Source organism: Scyliorhinus torazame, chromosome 8, assembly GCF_047496885.1.
Source record: "Scyliorhinus torazame isolate Kashiwa2021f chromosome 8, sScyTor2.1, whole genome shotgun sequence".
NCBI lineage: Eukaryota > Metazoa > Chordata > Chondrichthyes > Carcharhiniformes > Scyliorhinidae > Scyliorhinus > Scyliorhinus torazame.
In genome coordinates, this window is record NC_092714.1 from 77,864,704 (window position 1) to 77,884,729 (window position 20,026).

A 20,026-nucleotide genomic window follows, 5' to 3' on the forward strand; every position below is an offset into this window, starting at 1 on the left:
AAAAAGAATTTAAAAAGTAACAACCTCACCCATTCTACCCGTTCCAAAATATAATTTTTTTCTCTTCAATTGGATTCACCACGCCAACCATTAAATGTGACACAGTTGCTTTCAGGTTTTGTCACAATTTACCTCACACCACAAGCAAGATGCAAGTGCTTGAAAAGTTGTGCTTTAAAATTAACCCATTCCAACATTGGTTAAAAATAATTAAGCTCATCACATCCAATGAGCGCAATGCCCGCAGAGTAATTAACAATGCTGCCTGCAATGCTGTAATTTTATTACCTAAATTTTACCCTCGTGCATAAAATAAATATGCAAAGCTAATATGCATTTTTTTTGACGTACAAGTGTTTTTCTACAGTTTGATATTTAATAGTCAAATTTCATATTAAAATAATCAATTATGTTACATTTTCAGTTCTTATGTTACACAGTTATACATAATCAGCTTGGAAACCCTCCCCACAAATTATCTCTACAAGACTCACCATTCACTTGCTGGACCACGGACTATTTTCTTTGTGTGAAACCCAGTATTAAACAGGAATCTAGCAGCAAGTTGAATACTTATCATTGCCAATTCTTCAGCTTCTGGTAACAGATGATCTTGCCCTGCATAAGACAGAAATATTGATTAAGAAACAAGATTCTACCCAAGCAAGACAATCCTAACTGGCCTTCTTACTTGATATTTTCTGACATGATCTCAAATGGACATTCCAATCATTAATTAGCTCTCAAGGTTGACTTTGTTCAGTTTGAACATGCAACACCACAAGACCAGATCTTGATAATTACAACTTATTTAGTTGGAGGACAAGAATTTAGCATCCGACTTCCTGAGTTACAGGTAAGATTGAGACCAAAGACTGCAAAGTGGAAAATTGTACAACCCATGAGGCTCCAGATACATACGAGACTGACTACCACAGAATTGTTACAATTGTTACTTTTTTCAAGAAAGAGTCATTTGAAAAATAAAGTTCACTTGACAAAAGGTCTGCAAGAGGACTCCATCACTACACTGCCACAGCACTTGCGTGCATGCCCCCCCCCTTCCCCAACAACCTGACACCCATATCCCCTGTGCAGTCTGACCACCTCCCAGAGGGGTCAAGGACAAAATCTACTTAGCAAAATCTATGAAATAAAAAATGCTGCTACCAGCTGGTGGAAATGATGTCAAGGAATAAATTTGCAAGGAAATTAGAGAGGTGCAAAAGTAGTTATAACAAGGCACTTTAATTATCCAAATATAAACTGGGATACCAGTGGTGTCAAGATAAGCCTAGCAATTACAGGTCAGTCAATTTAACTTTGGTGGTTGGGAAACTTCTAGAAACAATAATTTGGGACACAATTAAGAGTCACATGGACGAACATGCATAATTTCAAAATTTGTGAATGATATGGAGCTTGGAAGCATTGTTAACTGAGAGGAAGATAGTGTAGAATTTTAAAAGCACATAGACAAGATGATAGAATGGGCAGACAAGTGACAGATGAAGTTCAATGTGGAGAAATGTGAGGAGATTTATTTTGATAGGAAGAATATGGAGAAAGAATACAAAGATTACAATTCTAAAGGAAGTGCAGAAGCAGAGGGATCTAAGTACATGTGCACAGGTTTTTGGAGGTGGCAAAACAGGTTGAAGGAGTACTTCTTAAAGCATACATTATCCAGTCTTTACTCATAGGGTCATAGAGTACAAGGGTAAGCAGGTTATGTTGAACTTGTACAAGACATTAGCTGTAATATCGCGTCCCATTTTAGGTACCGTACTCCAGGAAAGATGTGAAGGCAGGGGAGAGAGTGCAGAAAAAGTTCACTAGAATGGTTCCAAGGATGAGGAACTTCAGTTATGGAGACAGCATGGAGAAGTTGAGACTGTTTTCATTGGAGAGCAGAAGACAGTAATGGGATCTGCTAGGGGTATTCAAAAGCATGAGGGGTCTGGACAAATAGGGAGAAATTGTTCCCACTTGCAAAAGGATCAAGAATAATAAGGCACAGATTCAAAGTATTTGGTGAAAGAAGCAAATGCGATGAGAAAATACTTCATCACACAGCGAGTGATTGGGGTCTGGAACATAGCCTGAGAGTGTAGTGGAGGCCGGTTCAATCGAGGCATTCAGTAGTGAGACTGTTATCTGAAACATGTGGAGAATTATGGGGAGAAGGTGGAGGAATGGCACGAGGGAAACCACTCATTTGAAGAGCTTGTGTACACACAACAGGCCAAATGATCATCTCCTGCACTGTAACAATTCTGTGGTAGTCAGTCTCATATGTATCTGGAGCCTCATGGATTGTACAATTTTGCACTTTGCAGTCTTTGGTCTCAATCTTCCAATCAAATCAGGAATGCACATGAGGCCAGAATTAGGAGCGCAGACAGCTTGGGGGGAGGGGGGAGGGGGGGGGGCGGAAAGAGGAGAGAGAATACAGAGATAGGAAAGGGTGAGGCCATAGAGGGATTTGAAAGCAAGTTTTAAAATCAATGTGCTGCTGGACTGGGTACCAATGTAGTTCAGCCAGCACAAGGGCGATAGGTGAGTGGGGCTTGGTGCAAGTTAAGGACACAAGCAGTGTTTTGAATGATGTCAAATTTATGGAGGGCAATACGTGGGAGACCAACCTGGAGTGCATGGAAATATGCAAGCCCAGAGGTAATGAAGGCATAGATTAGTGTTTCAGCAACACATGAGCTGAGACGGGCAAAGTTAGGTGATCGTACCTTGGTTGAAATAAATGGTCTTAGTCCCAAATGTGTGGCTGGAAGTTTGCGCACGAATGTTGACACCTGACCTATCCATCATCTCTCAAGCTCTCTACCACTTGTGTTATCAGATTGCGTGCCCAGCATTTAACTTTTAAGTCTTCATTTCCGCCATTGCCTACTGCCCTCATTACCATTGTTAATGGTATCATTGCTATTGATTTCATCTCCTTCCCAGCCACTGTCACATGCAATGATTAACTGTTGGTATGCAGGATTTGCACCCTTAGGCCCAGAGAAGGCCTGCCACTGTCCAGATAAGTGTATGATTGGCATTTAATGCAGCTGATTTTCCTGAAAAGAGGCAATATGGAGCACTCTCCAGCTCTCAGGCCGACAGACCAAGATCCCCATCGTCTACACTAAATTCTGTCCATTGGATTGGTGTATAGAGTACCAGCATGGACTTGATGGGCTAAATCATCTCCTTCTGTGTTGTAATGACTCTGAGCCAGGTGAAGGTGCCATCTATGAAAAAAAAAAAGCATCTCAAAAACCATTCCAAATTCCTTAACTGCTGTTGAAATTCTTTTCTTAAAAAAGTTCCTCCATCTGTCTTAAGAAAAGTCTCAATTAAAGGGTAGTTGTTATTTTCATTGTCGAAGATCCTGGAGCAAAGAAAATCCCATGTTACTAAACTGATGACTGCTTCCTGAAAGGATTGCGATCTCCTTGGCTCGTCAATAAAAACAGCAATCAAGAGTTTCCTTAGCATCAATTAACAATGGTACATACTCAATATGATCCATTGTTAATTATTTTGCAGTATCAACTGCTTGAATTGAGCCCTTGACAACAATTAGCACTATTCAATGTGTTGAGTGGCACTGGACTTGTAATTGTTAGATTTCTTATGCTGACTGATCTAGTTCTGAACAGTACAAAAAATGGTGTCTCCAATCCTGATGCGATTGTTCAGTGAACCACAAGCAAATGTGGCAAATCTCAGCACATTTAGCTGACAAACATTTGTGCAACAGGATATATTATTCATGGTGCTAACGTAAGTTCAAGTTTCCAACTTTTGTTTTTATAAATTTAGAGTACCCAATTCATTTTTACCAATTAAGGGGCAGTGGAGGATTCGGGCACAGAGGGCGACTGTCCGAAGGCTGTCAGCCGCCCAGTGTTGGGAGCGCAGCCTTTACTGTTTTAATAAAAATATGGCCAATTCTCCTATCCTGCACATCTTTGGGTTGTGGGGGCGAAACCCACGCAAGCACGGGAGAATGTGCAAACTCCACACGGACAGCGACCCAGAGCCGGGATCGAAAGTGGGACCCCGTGCCGTGAGGCAGCAGTGCTAACCACTGCACCATCATGCTGCCCCTAGTTTCCAACTTGTGGAGGCATTTTGATGTAGGCAATTTAAGGGAGTGTAAATAACTAATTTGAGACATTATCTATTTGAATGGTAATAAAAGTTGACTTTTGGCAATTTTAGCAACTATGTGGTTTAGCAAGTATAAAAGCTGCCAATTTGATGTGGCAAATATCTAGTTCAGAGTTCATGTTGATATTTAAGAGGTAATATTTGGTTCTGGGAAGTTTGTTGTTGCTAAGGTAACTAAAATGCTGGGCTTTAGAGATTGCCAGAACACCCAAAAGCAAATGTCAGGTCAGAAGGTTACCCATGCTTGTCTCACAGAGTCAGAATAGAAGAGACGGAGCCAAAAAACAGGAAGTGGGCTTACTTAGCTGGAGAACGGGAAACATGATGCCTAATTTGCTTGCAAAGCCGTGTAATCGAGGGAGAGGTCCTGTTTTGGGAGTTGGAGCTAAAATAGTTTATTTAAAAAATGTTTTTAAAGTTTTCAGTTTTACAAAACATGCATTTTTATAAAACCCCTGAAACATTAAACAAGAAAAAATACAAAAGATAACAAAATCCCACACCCCCAAACCCGAGCAACTGACGGTGGTTAGTTCCTGGAAGTAATAAAAGGCCGCCACCTCCGGTGAACTCTAAACCGATCCCCTCACAGTGTACCTCCCTTCCTTATCTAGGTATAAAAACTTCGTAAGATCCCTTAACCATGCCGGGACACTTGGTGGAGCTGGAGACCTCCACCCCAGCAGGATTCAGCTCCTGGCGATTAAGAGACAGACCCGTTCCACTGAACCCGACATACTCATCTATAGCCGTAGATATGTGCCCATAAAACCCTATATCTACCAGTAGCCCTCCGTACAACCTCCACGCTGGACGTTGAATAGGGCCAACCTCCAAAACCAAGCCCACCAAGTGCAGAACATAGTCCAAAATGACTACAGCCGAATATTCTGCTTTCCTTGCCCCGGGAAAGAGAAACCCACCCATCAAAGAGAAGTCTATCCTGGAGTATAACTTATGAACTGGGGAAAAGAATGAGAATTCGTAATTCCCTGAATATATGAACTGCCACGGGTCCGCCACCCCTCTCTTCCATAAATGCTAACAGCGTTCCCCCCCGCTCAAAAAAGATCAGCCAATGTGTGTTCAAATCCAGGATGGAGGCCAACAGCTTCCTTACATATGCCACATTATCCTAATTTGGGGCATATCCATTTACCAATACTGCCATCTTACCGGCCAATGCCCCAGTAACAATCACCTACCTTCCACCCAGATCTGCGACTACCTTATCCACCAAGAAGCGCATCTGCTGGTTAATCAAAATTGCCACCCCCCCAGGCCCTACAATCGAAGCCCAAGAGAAATACCTGGCTCATCCACCCCCTCCTGAGCCCGGTCTGGTCCCTCACCCACAGGTGAGTCTGCTGCAGAAATATCACATCGCCCCTTAAATTTTTCAGGTGAGAGAAAACTATCTCTTCACTGGATCCCCCCCAACTCCCGCACATTCCATGTGGCCAACCTGATCGGAGGTCTCTCACTCCCCCCTCTTTTTTTAAAAGAAATATTTTTATTCAACTTTTTACATATTTTCAACATATTTACAGGAGAAAAACAAAGAACACATAAATAAACATCTTACAACTACATCACGAATTCCCCCAATATACACCACCCCCCATTAAGCAATAATAAATAAACACAGTAGAAAATACAAAGTACACCCCTCCCTCCTTTCCCCACCCCTCTGGGTTGCTGCTGCTGACCACCTCCTAACGCCCCGCAAGAAAGTCTAGGAACGGTTGCCACTGCCTGAAGAACCCTTGCACAGACCCTCTCAAGGCAAATTTTACCCTCTCCAATTTAATGAACCCTGCCATGTCGCTGATCCAGGCTTCCATGCTCGGGGGCCTCGCATCCTTCCACTGTAGCAGAATCCTCCGCCGGGCTACCAGGGACGCAAAGGCCAGAATACCGGCCTCTTTCGCCTCCTGCACTCCCGGTCGTCCGATACCCCAAATAGTGCTAACGCCCAGCTCGGCTTAACCTGGGTGTTCACTACCTTAAACATCGTCCTCGCAATACCCCTCCAGAACCCATCCAGCACCGGGCACGCCCAGAACATATGGGTATGATTTGATGGGCTCTCCGAGCACCTCCCACACCTGTCTTCCACCCCAAAGAACCTGCTCAGCCTCGCCCCTGTCATATGCGCTCCGTGAAGAACCTTAAATTGTATCAGGCTAAGCCTGGCGCAAGAGGAGGAAGAATTAACCCTACGCAGGGCGTCCGCCCACGTACCCTGGTCTATCTCCTCCCCAAGCTCCTCCTCCCATTTACCCTTTAGCTCCTCCACCGAGGTCTCCTCTTCCTGCTGCATCTCATGGTAGATCGCCGAGACCCTGCCCTCTGCAACCCACACCCCCGAGAGCACCCTATCCTGGATCCTGAGTGCTGGAAGCAGTGGGGACTCCCTCACCTGCCATCTCACAAACGCCCTTACCTCCATGTACCTGAAGGCATTTCTGGGGGGTGGGGGGGGGGGGAGCCCAAATTTTTCCTCCAGCGCCCCAAGGCTCGCAAACGTCCCATCTAAAAACAGGTCCCCCATCCTTCTAATTCCTGCCCTGTGCCAGCTCAGGAACCCTCCATCCATTCTCCCCGGGATGAACCGATGGTTCTCCCGGATCGGGGACCAAACCGAAGCCTCTACCCCACCCCTGTGGCGCCTCCACTGCCCCCAAATTTTCAAAGTCGCCGCCACCACCGTACTCGTGGTGTACCTAGTTGGCGGGAGCGGCAGCGGTGCTGTCACCAGTGCTCCCAAACTCGTGCCCACACAGGACGCCATCTCCAGCCTCTTCCACGCCGACCCCTCCCCCTCCATTACCCACTTGCGTATCATCGCCACATTGGCAGCCCAGTAATACCCACACAGATTAGGTAACGCTAACCCTCCTCTGTCCCTATTCCACTCCAGAAACACCCTTCTCATCCTCGGAGTCTTTTTCGCCCACAAAAATCCCATGATGCTCCAACTGACCCACTTAAAAAAGGCCTTAGGGATCAGGATGGGGAGGCACTGGAATATAAAAAGGAACCTCGGGAGCACCGTCATCTTCACCGACTGTACCCTATCCACCAAGGAGAGTGGCAGCATATCCCACCTTTTAAACTCCTCCTCCATCTGCTCCACCAGCCTCGTCAAGTTGAGCTTGTGTAGGGCCCCCCAGCTCCTGACCACCTGGATCCTCAGATACCGAAAACTCCTTTCCACCCTCTTCAGTGGAAGCTAGCCTATCCCCCTTCCCTGGTCCCCTGGGTGTACCACGAAGAGCTCACTCTTCCCCACATTGAGCTTATACCCGGAAAAGTCCCCAAACTCCGAGGATCCGCATCACCTCCGGCATCCCCCCCACACAGTAACAGGTCATCGGCATACGACGGGACCCGGTGTCCCCCCCCCCCCCCCCCCCCCGGACCAGCTCCCTCCAGTTCCTGGACTTCCTTGGAGCCATAGCCAAAGGCTCAATTGCCAATGCAAATAGCAAAGGGGATAGGGGGCACCCCTGCCTCGTCCCCCGGTACAGCCGAAAGTATTCCGACCTCCTCCGATTCGTGGCCACACTCGCCACCGGGGCTTCGTAAAGTAGCCTAACCCAACTAATGAACCCCTCCCCGAACCTCTTCAACACTTCCAGAGGTACCCCCACTCCACCCTATTGAAGGCCTTCTCCGCGTCCATCGCCGCCACCATCTTTGCCTCCCCCTCCACTGTAGGCATCATGATTACGTTAAGGAGCCTCCGCACATTGGTTTTCAGCTGCCTTTCCATTCCTTCTCTTGGAAGCTGTGGAATCTTACAGCTACTGCCCACGGTGTCTCGTTCGGCAGAGGGTTTTGTTGGAGAGTTTGGTGGGCCCCATCCAATTCTAGAGGGGACTTATGTCCATTTCCCCCACTGCACCAGATTATCGAACATCTGAGAAAATATTCAGTGGGATTCGGGCCCTCTATCTCCTCCAGTGGCCCCATGATTCTGAGGATTTGTCTCCTGACCTCTTCTCCAGGTCATCCACTTTCGACCTCAGGATCTTGTTTCCCTCCCCCACCACGGGATCTCAGTCTCCAGTGACACAAATTGAACGCTGCGCCTCGACAAGGTTTCCTACACTCCTTTCACCACCTCTCCTTGTTTTTTTATACCTCTGAGATTTTGTCCACCTTCTTCTGAATCATACCAAGTGTCTCCTCAATCGATTATTTGAAGGTTTCCATCATAACCTGCCCTTATTTTTTTTGAAGTGTTTCTCAAATTTTGAGGCCAGAACTCCCGGCAGCATATCTACTGTGATAGGAATGGCTGCACCCGCTGGAGTTGACTCTGCCATCTTCCCTCCTGGTGAGCCACATGGACTCCCCAAATCAGTCGAAGTGTTTCAACCCGTTACTTGCTTTCCACCAGCCTTCTTTGACATTTACAACATTATTTCATCCATGGGTTCACTAAAGGGCAGCACGGTAGCATTGTGGATAGCAACATTGCTTCACAGCTCCAGGGTCCCAGGTTCGATTCCGGCTTGGGTCACTGTCTGTGCGGAGTCTGCACATCCTCCCCGTGTGTGCGTGGGTTTCCTCCGGGTGCTCCGGTTTCCTCCCACAGTCCAAAGATGTGCAGGTTAGGTGGATTGGCCATGATAAATTTCCCTTAGTGTCCAAAATTGCCCTTAGTGTTGGGTGGGGTTACTGGGTTATGGGGATAGGGTGTAGGTGTTGACCTTGGGTAGGGTGCTCTTTCCAAGAGCCAGTGCAGACTCGATGGGCCGAATGGCCTCCTTCTGCACTGTAAATTCTATGATAAACGTTTAGCTAGGCCAAGCTTGTTCACCTAAGTTCCCTTGGAACTGGGCAAAAAGGGCCACAAACACAAGTTCCTTACAGGAGTGACGTAGTATGCAACCTTCTCCTACATGCCGCCACCGGAAGTCAAGCTAAATTAGTTTAAAAGCATTTAGTGAACCCTGAAAGACTACATTATCATGGAAATGTGTGGAGCTTACGAGTCTCTAGTTTTAATTTATTTTTATTAGTTTTTAAATAAAAATAATTCCAATTAAGGAGCAATTTAGCATGGCCAATCCACCTCCCCTGCACATCATTCGGGTTGTGGGGGTGAGACCCAAGCAGACACAGGAGAATGCGCAAACTTCACACGGACAGTGACCTGGTGCTGAGATTGAACCCGGGTCCTCAGCGCCGTGAGGCCGCAGTGCTAACCATCTGGTTTCAATTTATGTGCATATTTGCCGGGAAAGGTGTTTGGCTGCACTTTGGACCTCAAAAGAGGCCGTGGGAAATGTTTGGTGCAATTAGAGCTCAGAAAAGCCATGGCAGCCATTTATAGCAGTGCACAGCCAGGAGACTGTAGAAACCAGCTTAGTGAATGAAGCTTACGGTCTGCAAAGTTGGAAATAAGCCGATAATTACAAGCAGGAGGACAGCTTTGTGAATACTGTGGAGCTCAGTCTCAGAAGGAGTGTTTGAAACATCAGGTGGTGAGCAGTCATTAAGGCAGTCCGAGATGGAACGGCTTTTGGAGGAATTCAGAAGCTAGATCTTCAAAAGTCAGGAGCTAAAATCTCTTGCGTGGTGATAGATTTTTAAAGAAATTTTCTGATTCATTGTAGTCAGTGAAGTCTGGGTAGTATGCTGAGAAATCGGTGGAATCTGTCTTCATTGCACCTACCATTTAATATGGTGTGGTGTGTTCGATCACAGCTTGCCTGTTAATTCATATTTACCTCATGTTAATCTTGAATGTCAGCATAAATTGTTTTACTTATCTGACCTTGTATAGTAAAGTTGATTTTGTTTGTTTAAAACTGCGGAAACTTGTGATTTTAATCTCCCAGTGAGTAACTGGGATTTCAAACGTTTTCTATTTTAAACAAACGTTTACTGGTCCCTGACCGGATCATAACCATAGATTTTCAAAAGGATAGCTTTGCTTTCTTTTGCTAGGCTTCTAGATAGGCTACATGTGCTATTTTGATTGTTTTTTGACAAATTTGTACCAATAAGGATGGCCTTGTGTGATATTTTTCGTATTGGTCAGGGCTGTAACTGATGTGTGTTTACTGGGAAAATTTAAAGAAAGACCATGAAACAGCCACTTTTGAGGCCAGAACTTACCAAAACTCTGGTTCTAAACACAACCTATTCTGATGTACAATGCATGGAACAAATGTCAACTTTGGTTGCGCAAAAAAAAACTGGCAGTGTGTTGCTGTCCCTGGAATTTTGCATAGCTTGGAAGCAAATTTAAGCTACATTTCCTCAATGCAACACAATTGCAAAGTCACATACTTGCATCGGTCTTGGTTTCAAGATGATAAATTGTAACTTAAATGTTCCAGTTTACCAAAGTCTTGCCCAATACAAAAATACTATGTAAAAGGCTATTTAAATATACATGTCATCTTCAAAAACAGAACCATGATAGTGTTCATAGAATATAGGTATTATGAAATTATTTACAGCTTCAAATAATGCACTTGTCACATAGATTTTGTCAATTTGGCCTTAAAAAGTACCTTCGGTTTAATTTATATTGCATTTCTAATATCAAGTCAGATTTAGGCGAAAATGTTAATTCCCAGAACGAGAAAGAATGGAGACGATAAAACAATGGAAGGTTGGGAATCTACACATGACCTTCCAAGGAATAATCAATGCACTGTTAAATCTGCTAACCCCATCAATTTTGAGATGTCAGGTCTGAGTAAGAAGGGGAAGGTGAGTAAACAGATTCCAGAGCCATTAGTGCAACTGTAGTTTCTATTCAGACTGTGTTAGCAGAAAACACAAACCAACTCTAGGGTGGCACAGTGGTTAGCACTGCTGGGTACTCTAAATTAAAAAAAAGACAACTCAGTTGTTGCGCCTCCTGCACCAGAAAGGTGCTCGGTTTGCTTTCTAATCAGCAAGAGACGGAGTGTATTCTGGATGGAAAACTAGATTTATTTCACTACCGTGCACATTGTGATTAACGCATTTCATGGAAGATGAACCAAATTGTTGGTTTGCAATCATGCTTTGTCACAGTAGAATGCGCACCAGTCCAGCTTTGGGGAAAAAAAAAGAGGGCCAGTGGTATTCGATCTGATTTGTTCCATTAAGAGCTTGCAGAAACAATAGCTAAATGGTCACCCATAAAGTGAGCTTCTAAACTCATGGAAGGTCACTTAACAAAAAGGTGGGTAGCATTGTGGATAGCACAATTGCTTCACAGCTCCAGGGTCCCAGGTTCGATTCCCCGCTGGGTCACTGTCTGTGGGGTCTGCACATTCTCCCCATGTCTGCGTGGGTTTCCTCCGGGTGCTTCGGTTTCCTCCCACAGTCCAAAGATGTGCGGGTTAGGTGGATTGGCCATGCTAAATTGCCCAGTGTCCAAAATTGCCCTTAGTGTTGGGTGGGGTTACTGGGTTATGGGGATAGGGTGGAGGTGTGGACCTTGGGTCCGCTGCAGACTCGATGGGCCAAATGGCCTTCTTCTGCACCGTAAATTCTATGATTCTATGAAAAAGTCTTGGTTTTAACTGCTGCTGGGTCACTATTGTTTAGATACCGGGTATTAAGGACACAACCTAGATTAAAGATAGTCACAGGTGGATTCTGCAATGAGATGAGAGCATTTTGTGCAGTTTCAAACTCATAAGATAATACACTGGGATTCTGTAATTTTTAAAAATCCACTTTAAAATAAATAAACTCAGCTTCTTGTCCACAATGTTTATATACATTTACAAAGAAATTGGAACTTTCTTAACATAAAGACGTAAGCAGCCTGCATGACATTTTCACTAACTTTTATCTTAGAACTTAAGACCTACAGTCTTGAAATATGCATCAATAAAAGTTAAACACTGAAATAATAAAAAATGGTATTTCTCAGGGTGCAATGTTATCAAAGATATAAGGCACACTCACCAGGTGGAGGGTTCAGGTAGACGCTGTTACAAGTCAGTAGTTTCTTAATGAATTGAAAATACTCCAGACTATACTGCATTCTGTTGTGCATGAACTGCACATTTTGTTTTCGTACGCTTCGTTCAATGACACTTGGCATCTTTATCTGGTGTGGTTTTATGCTAATCTCCAGCTCAGAAATGTACTTAATTAATTCATTATCTTTTTCTATTGTGTCCATACGTTCATAAAAAAGTATGTAGGCATTCCACCATCGTTTTTGCCTTCTGTATGACATGCGTTTCATCATGTGGTCAAAGACCTCACCCATGTACTCGCCACCAAAGCACTGGTTCTTCATCTCTTCGTCATCATCCATTTTGCACTCAGTTACATCACCATCATCAAACTTATACCATTTGTTTTTCTCACCATCTCCTCCATTTCGTTGAATGACGTACGAATAGTAATGTCCACCACTGGCCTGACCACTATGCACCAACACACCAACTAGTCTATATTTAGTGCTCCCAGGCTGTTCATTATCTGGCTGGTCATTTTGGATCAACTGATTTTCTGGGTTGATGTCATCCCCTTCCAACTTGGCTACGCCGGCCACAGTATAAGGCTCCATATCCAGCTCTCGTGGAAACTCAAAATAGTCATTGAACTTAATTGCACATTCTCTCTCCCAGTCATAGTCAAATCGTTTCAGCTGAATTGCTAAAACTGGTGGCAACTTCTTTATTAGCAACCGCTTCACTGTGTCGACCTGCAAGACAGAACACATTACAGGGAGAGTCACGTTTAGAAAACATTGCTAATGTAAACATAAATGTCAAAGGAACTTCTTAGCCTTCAAAAAAAATGAAAATACAAATATTACGTAATTTCTTTTGTACATTTCCCACCGTCTTTCTCCACCCTTAATTCAGAGGCTAAATATTAAGTTCAATCGCTACCAACTGTTTTCTTTACATCCTCATGAGATGCACAAAAGCCAACCTCAATGGGCACACCTGTGCATCAATGAATCCTTTGAGGTTGTAGCAGCATTTATTACTTTATATTACTCAATATTACTTTAATCTTATGAAATATCAAAGGTTCAAATATGGGCATGGATTTCAAAAGGCTGGGCAGCAAGTGAGGCTGAGGTATCAAGTTAAGACATTAATCTGAAAAGAATTGCAGAAATTTGAATTCCTTGTGACTCATGTTTTTAAGCAACTTTGTTCAAGTAGCTACAAAATTCCAAGTTGGAGGTTAACTAGAAACCTACACAGGAATGAAATGAGTAAACACTTTGCACACAAAAGGTGGTAGATGTTTAGAACTCGCCCAGAAACATATTTTGTGTAAGATCAACTGCGACCTACTGTTTTAATGTGGCAGTTTAAAATGTGGCAAAACAAAATCCAATTGTTATTTTTCAGATGTGATGGTAGGTCAGTTAGAATGTTGACTTTGGCATAGCACAGCTTAGAGAACCAGGCAGTTCTCCATGTAACCTAGCCAACACGTACTGGTCAAAAATCAAGAACAAATTAACTGCTCATTCATACCGTGGCAGTTTGTGGGTTCTTGGGCAGTGAAATTAGTTGCCACAGCCTGTAAAATACTGGCATCATAAAAATGCAAGTTCAGTACTGAAATGTCAAACAATTTAAATAACCAAAGCACCTTGCACAGCCAGATTTTCGAAGCATCTGATCACCAAAATGGAGGATCAAACACGGAGATCTTTACATGGCAGCTCAACTTCAAAGTGAACAAAACTATTTCAAAGCTAAGTGGTCTATCATTCATTAGTTACTCTAATCTGAATATTTAGCACAAAGTTAAAACAGAACTTTGGCAGTGTGCTTCCATCAGACATGTCAGGTCAGTTTTGGAGTACTCCTGTGCCTTCCAACTGGACTATCAAATTAAAGTTACTTGTAATATGCACAACTCCAGATTGCAGATTGAAGGAAATCTGTATTTTGCTTCTTCAAGTAGCAGCTCTACACACGTAGCTTAGGTTACACTCACCTTGGTCACTTCAAACCGGCCAAGTAACGACTCAGCAGACATCCATGACACCCAGCACATTAATGTCAGTTTACACAGATTTTTCAAAGGTTGTGATCTTTCATACTTTCAGAAACTAACTGTTCAGATTGAAAAACACTTTATATCCCATCCGCAAAAAACCTACAAATAACCAACAGCTAATTTTTCTTTACTAGATATATAGATTTGGCGGAACTTTTTCTGGAATAGATGGTTCAACAATCTTATGTGGATTGAGAACTGCTGTCAGATGACAACCCTATTCATATGTCTTTGAATGTAAATAATCTTTCAGGACATACAGCCGATAAACCCTTCCAACTGACCCCTTGGCTTCTTTTGAGCGAATAAAATTCAAGTTTAAAGGAAAGACGTTGATGTCAGTTTGTGATGGATTAAGTAAAGAACACACGAAGCAGCAATTGGCAGAATATAGAAGTACTTAAATTTATATAGCACTTTACACAACCACCGGACATCTCAAAGCATTTCAGTCAATTAAGTACTTTATGAATTGCAGTTGTTATTGTAATGTAGGAAACATGGTAGCCAATTTGTGCACAGTAAGCTCCCACAACAGCAATGTGAGAATTACCAGATAATCTTTTTTTTGTTGGTGCTGATTGATGAATAATATTGGCAGTGCATCAGGGATAAGTCCCTGTTCGTATTTGAAAATCTGTCTTGCTATCTTTTATACCTCTGCTGCTAACGGACTGCATGCACATTTGCACCGACATGTCATTGCGAGCAACGGGTTTCATTTGCTCGTGATGTCTGTGCACACCACACTTGTGATTCCACTCTTTTTCAGTGTATTTCAGTGCAGCCATTCAAATCTAAATCATCTAATCTTGGTTCAAAAGTTCATGCACCAATTCCCTTACGGGATCCTAATTTTTATCTGATTCTCTACAGTAATGCAGTAGCAAGCTGCCCTCTCATGCATCACAAGAGGTTGATAAATAACGAGCAAGCAAAGACAGAATGCAAGGTTATTTTCCTCTGCAGGCTCCAAAATGCCTAATTTTCTCATGATAATAAAAAGTGATCTTGAGATTTTAAAGGCATAAGCTGTAAGCAGTGCTACAAGCATAACATTACAGGGTTTCCACATTCAATGTCAATTCAGTTAATGCTGTTTTGTTATAATGTTGCTGACACATGCGGTAAAATGGTCAGTGGCCTGAATCTTAGGCCCGATACACAACTGGTCACTTTAAAATTAAAACCATAATCAGAACCTGATGGGAAGAGGGCAGCACGGTGGCACAGTGGTTAGTTAGCACTGTTGCCTCATGGTGCCGAGGACCCTGGTTCAATCCCGGCCCCGGGTCACTGTCTGTGTGGAGTTTGCCCCCATATCTGCATGGGCCTCACCCCCACAACCCAAAAAGATATGCAAGGCAGGGGTGGGTTGGCCACACTAAATTGCCCCTTAATTGGGGCAAAAGAAAAGTCTGCAAAGAAAAAAAACTTTCTCCAAAACATAATATGAAGACCTGATGGGATAAACATACAGGCAACAATAAGTCCAATAATAAAACTCATCCAAACTGACAACAACCTAATAACAACTCTAACTCAGTGTGTCTCATTAATTGCTCCAGACATTTCAGCAGTTTACCCTCACAATTTATTTGTGACACTGCTATGCACTCAAGTCATTTCAATCCCAGTTCCTTTCATCTTTTTCTTGAAAATAAATTTAAAGTACCCGATTCATTTTTTTCCAATTAAGGGGCAATTTAGCATGGCCAATCCACCTACCCTACACATCTCTAGGTTGTGGGGGTGAGACCCACGCAGACATGGGGAGAATATGCAAACTCCACACGGACAGTGACTCTCCTTCCATCTGAGTAGTTTCATTTCTGCAATCTCTTTCTCAATTACCCTTCTCCCATCTGATTTTATCCTACCATCCTGTGCCTGCATTCCGTTCACCAGCCCCTTGTTTAATTATTCTAATTTCACTGTCAGTTGGCTCGATGGTGAAACCTCTGAACAGTTTACAGTTCTTTTAAATTTACAAATTTATTCTTCTTTGAAAGTTATTTCATTTAGGAATGAATTGTACATGTGAAGTATTTCAACTTTTGTTTTGTTTTCCCTGACAAACGATGTCCAAAAGAACTTAATGCCAGTTTACACACAATTTCTTATGGGAAATTCGGATTCACTGAAATGCTGTTTCACTCAAAGTTGCACTTCTCAGGAATACAACTATGATGTTGAGTGAAGAATTATTGTACAATAATCTAATGATAGGACCTCCAAAAGCAAAATAATTAAACCCTTAAAACTGGCACGAGATAAAATTAAGAAAACACTGAACAGAATGTGCTCCAAGAGTAATATTAATCAAATATAAAACTACACAGAATGGCTTGAAACCATCTTCTGCCAAATCAAAGCAAAAGAAAGCATGACGATGTGAAGCTGTCCCCTCCATACATAGGAAAAGGCTATTCAGCCCTTTTGAGCCTGCTCTGCCAGTCATTATCATGGTTGATCATCAAGTTCAATACCCTGATCCTGTCTTTTCCCCATATCCCTTGATCCCGTTAGCCCCAAGAGCTACATCTAATTTCTTCTTGAAGTCACACAACGTTTTGGCCTCAACAACTTTTTGTGGTAGTGAATTCTGTAGATTCACCACACTCTGGGTGAAGAAATTTCTCCTTTACCCTTTATCCTCACACTATGGTCCCTAATTCTGTACTCCCCCACCACTGGGAACATTCTTTCTGAATCTACCCTGTCTAATCCTGTTAGAATTTTGTAAGTTTCTATGAGATCCCCTCTTACTCTTTTAAACTCCAATGAAAATAATCCTAACCGATTTCGTCTCTCCTCATCGGACAGTCTCGCCATCCCAGAAATCAGCCTGGTAAACCTTCGCTGCACTTCCTCCATAGCAATAATATCCTCAGATAAGGACACCAAAACTGTACACAGTACTCCAGGTGTGGTCTAACCAATGTCCGATACAATTGTAGCAAAACATTTCTATTCCCATACTCAAATCCTCTTGCGATGAAGGCCGACATACCATTTGCCTTCTTTACTGCTTGCTGTACCTGCACGCTTACTTTCAGCAACTGATGCACAAGGACAGAGTTCTCACTGAGTATCCACCTCTCTCAATTTACACCCATTCAAATAATAATCTGCATTCCTATTTTTGCTACCGAAGTAGTAACCTCGCATTTATCCACATTATACTGCACCTGCCATTCATGTGCCCACAGCCTCTCTAATTCCCACTGAAGCATCTCTGCATCCATCTCACAGCTCACCCTTCCACTCAACTTTGCATCATCTTCAAATTTGGAGATAATACATTTAGTTCCCTCTTCCAAATCATTAATATATAATGTGAACAGTTGGGGTCCGAGCACAGGTCCCTATGGCACCCCACTGGTCACTGCTTGACAATCAGAGAAAGACTCATTTATTCCAACTTTTTGCTTTCCGCCTGCTAACCAGCTTTCTATCCATCTCAAGACACTATCCGTAACACCATGCGCTTTAACTTTACATATTAATCGACGATATGAGATCTTGTCAAAAGCCTTCTGAAAGTCTAAATAAACCATATCCACCAGCTCTCCCTGGTCAACTCTACTAGTTACATATTCAAAGAATTCTAGTAGATTTGTCAAGCATGATTTTCCTTTCGTAAATCCATACTGACTTTGTCTGATTACACCACTTGTTTTCCAAATGCTGTGCTATGAAATCCTTGATAATGGACTCTAACAACTTTCCTACTACCGGGCAGCACGGTGGCGCAGTGGGTTAGCTCTGATGCCTCACGGCACTGAGGTCCCAGGTTCGATCCCGGCACTGGGTCACTATCCGTGTGGAGTTTGCACATTCTCCCCATGCTTGCGTGGGTTTTTCCCCCACAACCAAAAGATGTGCAGGGTAGGTGGATTGGCCACACTAAATTGCCCCTTATTTGGAAAAAAAATGAATTGGGTACTCTAAAATAAAAAAAACTTCCCTACTACCGGCGTTAGGCTCATTGGTCTGCAGTTCCTGGTTTTCTCTCTATCTCGCTTTTTGAATATCAGGGTTACATTCGCTACCCTCCAATCTGCAGGAACCATTCTAGAGTCCAAAGAATTTTGGAAAATGACCACCAATTGATCTATGATTTCTTTTTCTTAAATAAATTTAGAGTACCCAATTTGTTTTCCCCAATTAGAATCAACTACCTCACACTGCACCTGAAGGAAGAATTCTACCATACTATGGTCATTCATCCCCAAGGGTTCTCTCGGCTAGATTGCCAATCCTTTCTAATTGCACAACATCCAGTCCAAGATAATAATAATCTTTATTGTCACAAGTAGGCTTACATTAACACTGCAATGAAGTTACTGTGACAATCCCCTAGTCGCCACAATCCAGCACCTGTTCGGGTACACAGAGGGAGAATTCAGAATGTCCAATTCACCTAACAAGTACATCTTTTGGGACTTGTGGGAGGAAACCTATGCAGACACAGGGAGAATGTGCAGACTCCGCACAGACAGTGACCCAAGCAGGAATCGAACCTGGGGCCCTGGTGCTCTGTAACCACTGTGCTACGTGCCATTGGCCTGTTCGCTTGTTGGTTGACCTCGGCGCCATGAGGCTGCAGGGCTAACCCACTGCGCCACCGTGCTGCCCCACCAATATGCATCATGGCCACTGGCTGTTCACCCTCCCCCTCCAGAATTTGCTGTAACCGTTCTAAGACATCCTTGATCCGAGCACCATGGAGGCAGCATACCATTCTGCAGTCTCGTTTGCGGTACAGAAAGGCCTAACTATTCCCCTTACAATGACAATTACATGTAGTTTCTTAACCATAACACACTAGTTCCCATTAAATAGCACTTCAACAGAATATACGGCTCTTATGCCACTGACACAGGAAGACAAAGGTAATACTTGCATTTACAAATCAATTTTTCTTCTGTTAGGGGCATTCGTTCAGAACCCTATTCCAAAGCCTACCCCAGTGGCAACTTTCATGACCTTTCTCGATCGATTTCCAAAGCCTTCTCCTGTTCAAAACAGCATTCTTTCTTTCTAAGCTCTTTTTTTTTTAAAAAATATGTTTTATTGAAATTTTTTTCCCAAACAACAATTTTTCCCCTCTTACAAAGCAAACGCAATAATAATACAGAAATTTTTAACAATACACAAGTAACAAAACCCCTTTATCTTTGACCTAAACTAAACTAAACCCCCCCCCCCCTCCCCCCTTCCCCCTGGGTTGCTGCTGCTGGTCATCTGTCTTCCCTCTAACGTTCCCCTAGGTAGTCGGGAAATGGCTGCCACCGCCTGGTGAACCCTTGAGCCGATCCTCTCATGGGCAAACTTTATCTGCTCCAGTTTAATGAACCCCGCCATATCGTTTACCCAGGCCTCCAGTCCGGGGGGTTTCGCCTCCTTCCACATGAGTAGGATCCTGCGCCGGGCTACTAGGGACGCAAAGGCCACAACGTCGGCCTCTTTCGCCTCCTGCACTCCCGGCTCTTCTGCAACTCCAAATAGAGCTAACCCCCAGCCTGGTTTGACCCGGGCCTTCACCACCCGCGAAATCACTCCCGTCACTCCCTTCCAATACCGGGCACGCCCAAAACATATGTGCGTGGTTTGCCGGGCTCCCGCCACACCTCCCACATTTGTCCTCCACTCCAAAGAACCTGCTCAATCTTGCTCCCGTTATGTGCGCTCTATGTAGCACCTTAAATTGAATCAGGCTAAGCCTGGCGCATGAGGAAGAGGAATTTACCCTGCTTAGGGCATCAGCCCACATACCCTCCTCTATCTCCTCCCCTAGTTCTTCTTCCCACTTTCCTTTTAGTTCGCCCACCGA

The 20,026-nt window shown here is 43.6% G+C and overlaps 1 protein-coding gene across 2 annotated transcripts in view; it reads right to left on the bottom strand.

The window, feature by feature from the left end:
• The window catches only part of usp9 (ubiquitin specific peptidase 9), a 442,510-nt gene that overhangs the window by 89,073 nt on the left and 333,411 nt on the right, over nt 1–20,026 (bottom strand). For both annotated transcript variants that reach the window (XM_072513863.1, XM_072513864.1), the window contains exons 35-36: nt 12,112–12,862; nt 495–618 (exon numbers count right to left, since the gene is read on the bottom strand). In XM_072513863.1, the coding sequence (XP_072369964.1) occupies nt 495–618; nt 12,112–12,862 (875 nt within the window). The remainder of the gene's footprint in view (nt 1–494; nt 619–12,111; nt 12,863–20,026) is intronic.